Source organism: Babylonia areolata, chromosome 1, assembly GCF_041734735.1.
Source record: "Babylonia areolata isolate BAREFJ2019XMU chromosome 1, ASM4173473v1, whole genome shotgun sequence".
Lineage (NCBI taxonomy): Eukaryota > Metazoa > Mollusca > Gastropoda > Neogastropoda > Buccinidae > Babylonia > Babylonia areolata.
In genome coordinates this window covers 76,269,218-76,274,217 of record NC_134876.1, presented here as the reverse complement: position 1 = coordinate 76,274,217, position 5,000 = coordinate 76,269,218, and the positions used below count along the sequence as shown (strand labels likewise).

The 5,000-nt window shown below is 41.6% G+C and overlaps 1 protein-coding gene across 3 annotated transcripts in view; it reads left to right on the top strand.

Moving 5' to 3' along the window:
• The window catches only part of LOC143287655 (transmembrane channel-like protein 7), a 55,925-nt gene that overhangs the window by 17,042 nt on the left and 33,883 nt on the right, over positions 1-5,000 (top strand). For all 3 annotated transcript variants that reach the window (XM_076595819.1, XM_076595828.1, XM_076595810.1), the window contains exon 2: positions 4,511-4,674. In XM_076595819.1, coding sequence (XP_076451934.1) covers positions 4,669-4,674 — 6 coding nt within the window. In that variant the 5' untranslated portion in view covers positions 4,511-4,668. The remainder of the gene's footprint in view (positions 1-4,510; positions 4,675-5,000) is intronic.

Below are 5,000 nucleotides of genomic sequence, written 5' to 3'. Positions count from 1 at the left end.
CACATTTTGCCATTTTTCTATTATTTTCTAAAAGTTTTCACGAAATGGAAGACATCATGTCTTCACACACGGCACTATCGCGGAGGGGACGTGGTGGTGCTGTCCACTCCATGAGGGATACACGTATTCCGGTGGTCCTGAAATTGGTGAATCCGAACAAGCAGCTTTAAAAGCGCCACCACGACAACAAATCAGCAGTGCAGGGCCGGGTCTCCTTTTGTGGGTGACCCAGTGGCAGCCTAGCACAGACAGCTCCCCGTGAAACTTATTGCGCTGACGCTAAGTGAGACCCACCGAACAACTTTAATGTTATCTGCTTTCGACGCAGTTTTACCACATTTCTAATACCGTCGGGAACAGATTTGCAATTTCAACAATGCCGTGGAAAACAGAATTACAATTTCAGTACATTGACAGTATACTCCGCTGTAGTTATGTACATTTTGAGTTGTGTGTGTCACGCTAGTAATGACATCTTTTGCCGCTAGTAGCTTGCCATATCAAGGCACTGGTAGAGGATAAGAATCAATAGATAGTGTTCAATGGAACCATCATTACGGGTATATATATACATTGATCTCTGCTGTCTGGTAGTGGCTGACCTACGCCGGAGTGTGTGTGCATACACACGTGTCGTGTCCTGGTGATGAGGATGTCATCATAATGGTCCATGTGTTAGTGGCTATTTCCACAGTTAAGGTCCTGGGATATCTAGGAAAGCGACTATATTTCAGTGTATATGCTTCTTATCATCATATTCGTTTTTATTATCATTATCATTATTATTGTTGTTGTTGTTGTTGGTGGTGGTGGTGGTGGTGGTGTTCTTCTTCTTGATAGTGGTGGTGGTGCTGTTGTTATTGTTGTTGGTGTTCTTCTTCTTCTTCTTCTTGATAGTGGTGGTGGTGCTGTTGTTATTGTTGGTGGTGTTCTTCTTCTTCTTGATAGTGGTGGTGGTGCTGTTGTTGTTGTTGGTGGTGGTGGTGGTGTTCTTCTTCTTCTTGATAGTGGTGGTGGAGGTGCTGTTGTTATTGTTGTTGGTGGTGGTCTTCTTCTTCTTCTTGATAGTGGTGGTGGTGGTGCTGTTGTTATTGTTGTTGGTGGTGGTCTTCTTCTTCTTCTTGATAGTGGTGGTGGTGGTGCTGTTGTTGTTGGTGGTGGTGGTGTTCTTCTTCTTCTTCTTCTTCTTCTTCTTCTTCTTGATAGTGGTGGTGGTGCTGTTGTTGTTGCCATATCAAGGCACTGGTAGAGGATAAGAATCAATAGATAGTGTTCAATGGAACCATCATTACGGGTATATATATACATTGATCTCTGCTGTCTGGTAGTGGCTGACCTACGCCGGAGTGTGTGTGCATACACACGTGTCGTGTCCTGGTGATGAGGATGTCATCATAATGGTCCATGTGTTAGTGGCTATTTCCACAGTTAAGGTCCTGGGATATCTCGGAAAGCGACTATATTTCACTGTGTATATGCTTCTTATCATCATATTCGTTTTTATTATCATTATCATTATTATTGTTGTTGTTGTTGTTGGTGGTGGTGGTGGTGGTGGTGTTCTTCTTCTTGATAGTGGTGGTGGTGCTGTTGTTATTGTTGTTGGTGTTCTTCTTCTTCTTCATCTTGATAGTGGTGGTGCTGTTGTTGTGATTGTTGTTGTTGTTGGTGGTGTTCTTCTTCTTCTTGATAGTGGTGGTGGTGCTGTTGTTGTTATTGTTGTTGGTGGTGGTGTTCTTCTTCTTCTTGATAGTGGTGGTGGTGCTGTTGTTGTTATTGTTGGTGGTGGTGGTGGTGTTCTTCTTCTTGATAGTGGTGGTGGTGCTGTTGTTGTGATTGTTGTTGTTGTTGGTGGTGTTCTTCTTCTTCTTGATAGTGGTGGTGGTGCTGTTGTTGTGATTGTTGTTGTTGGTGTTCTTCTTCTTCTTGATAGTGGTGGTGGTGCTGTTGTTGTGATTGTTGTTGTTGTTTGTGTTCTTCTTCTTCTTGATAGTGGTGATGGTGCTGTTGTTGTTATTGTTGTTGGTGGTGTTGGTGTTCTTCTTCTTCTTCTTCTTCTTCTTGATAGTGGTGGTGGTGCTGTTGTTGTTGGTGGTGGTGGTGGTGGTGTTCTTCTTCTTCTTGATAGTGGTGGTGGTGCTGTTGTTGTTATTGTTGTTGTTATTGTTGTTGTTGGTGTTCTTCTTCTTCTTGATAGTGGTGGTGGTGCTGTTGTTGTTATTGTTGTTATTGTTGTTGGTGTTCTTCTTCTTCTTGATAGTGGTGATGGTGCTGTTGTTGTTATTGTTGTTGGTGGTGGTGGTGTTCTTCTTCTTGATAGTGGTGGTGGTGCTGTTGTTGTGATTGTTGTTGTTGTTGTTGGTGTTCTTCTTCTTCTTGATAGTGGTGGTGGTGTTGTTGTTGTTATTGTTGGTGGTGGTGTTCTTCTTCTTCTTCTTGATAGTGGTGATGGTGGTGCTGTTGTTGTTATTGTTGGTGGTGGTGTTCTTCTTCTTCTTGATAGTGGTGGTGGTGGTGCTGTTGTTGTTGTTGGTGGTGGTGGTGTTCTTCTTCTTCTTCTTCTTGATAGTGGTGGTGGTGGTGCTGTTGTTGTTATTGTTGTTGGTGGTGGTGGTGTTCTTCTTCTTCTTCTTCTTCTTCTTGATAGTGGTGATGGTGCTGTTGTTGTTATTGTTGTTGGTGGTGGTCTTCTTCTTCTTCTTCTTGATAGTGGTGGTGGTGGTGCTGTTGTTGTTATTGATGCCATTGTTGCCATTCTTCTTCTTCTTGTTGTTGTTTTTGTTGTTCTTTTATTTGTTTCGCTGGTTTCTGATGTAAACAGCACGAACGTCGGAAGAGATTGCGTGAAAACAGATCATTTCAACCCCCCATTGTCATGTGTAGAGAAGAACAAAATATTGGGGCCATTTTTGCAGAAGTCTACACACTAATAATTTCTTTTGCGTTGACATTCGTTGCAGAGTACTTTTTTTTTTATTTCGCTAGAAAGACAACAAAAATGTGCCGAAAATATTATGACCTTTTTTCGTGCTGTTTAGTATGACCCAAAAAAAAAATTCCCATTCAAGATATTTTTTTGTTGTTTGAATAAAAAAAAATAAAATCAAAACCTTTCCTGAAAAGAGTATAACCAATAACTCGATTTTCTTTTGAAAAGTGTCTCCTCAAGACTGATTTTCTTGTCAGAACGTATGTCCAAGACTGATTTTCATGCGGAAGAATCTACGTAAGACTGGTTTTCTTGTGAAAAGCGTCTACCAAAGAGCTTCGATTTTCTTGTGATAAATGTACACTCAGGACCGATTTTCTTGTGGAAAAAGTATCCCAAAGATTTATTATCTTGTGCAAATCATATACTCAAGACTTTGATTTTCTTGTGAAAAACGTCTTCTCAAGACTGATTTTCTTGTGAAAAGAGTATACCCAGTACTGTTTCTTTTGAGGGGGGGGGGGGGGTTGGGGGGGGAGTGGGGGGCGGGGATATAAAGAAAGAAAAGAAAATATACCGCAACACTTCGATTTTCATATGAAGAGTTTCTACACAAGACTGATTTTCTAGTGTAAAGTGTATGTACATATTGATTTCATTGAGAAAGCGTCTAACCACTTTTTTTCTTGTGAAAAGCGTACACCCAAGACGGTTTTTTCTGTTTGTTTGTTTTTTCCACTTTTTCAAACACATCTACCAGATCTCGTGAAAAAACAACAACAACAACCACACACACACACACACACACACACACACACACACAGAGAGAGGCGCACACAGGCACACACACACACACACACACACACACACACACACACACACACACACACACACACACACACACACACACACACACACACACACACACACAGAGAAACAGCGTGTTGTTGTTACAAGTGATACACGGTATAGTTACCATCAGTATAGAATTGATAACATTTAGCTCAGCATCTTTATGTGCAACAAATAACTTAACGAAAATGTCAAACCGAAATTGCGATTACCTCCGTAAATTCGTGATTCATCATTCACCTGAGCATGACTATTCCCTTTATGATTTTCAATAATGAATATTGTAATATATTGTATTATTTGATATAAGTATTGCATACGAAAATACTACACTTGAAACACATTTTACATCTCTATTCCAAGTCCATCATTGAACCTGCAATGTTGTCGTGCATTAAGATCTCTCTCCATACGAACGGCGAAAGAGAAGACGTTAACAGACGTTAATTACCACCATCAAAATATTGCAAGTGGAAGGCTCCCATACTGAAGAGGTAAATATTGACAAAGAATACCACAATTCTGACGACGGAAGCTAAAGGTTGGGTCATTCAGACACCCACTGGACATCTGAGGGGTCTGTGTAGAGGAGAAGAGAGGACTGGCCGTACTGAGTGAGTTAACGCGCTTTTTTTTTAATCAATGGGTTATGGGGTCGCAAGAATTCTCATGCAGTTACAAATGTCGAGTTATTATTATTATTATCATTATCATGAATTCATTGAACAGGAAAACGTCAGGTACGACCGTTCGTGGCGGACCCTTCGTCCAGCAATCAGCAGACTGCTGCAGGCCTGAAGGGGGGCCGCAACAGCAACAACGACAACAGCAACGACAGCACTAACACCAGTGACGGCGACAACCACCAGAACAAGATCATTGGAATCATGGCGGTAAGTTTCTGTTCTGTTTTCGTGTGGGAGGGTGGGGTGGGGTGAGGTGGTGGTGGGGTGGATGGGAGGGAGATGGGGGGGGGAAGAGAGAGAGAGTGAGTGTGTGTGTGTGTGTGTGTGTGTGTGTGTGTGTGTGTGTGTGTAAATGTATATACATCTCTCTCTCTCTCTCTCTCTCTCTTCGAGGGCTGGATGGAAAAAAAGCATTGTTTTGCTTACTCTATTACCCTCAGAAAACAAAATTTATTCAATTCAATTCAGTTCAATTCAATTCAATTCATTTTCAACCAGTTATCTGTCTGTCTGTCTGTCTGTCTGTCTGTCAA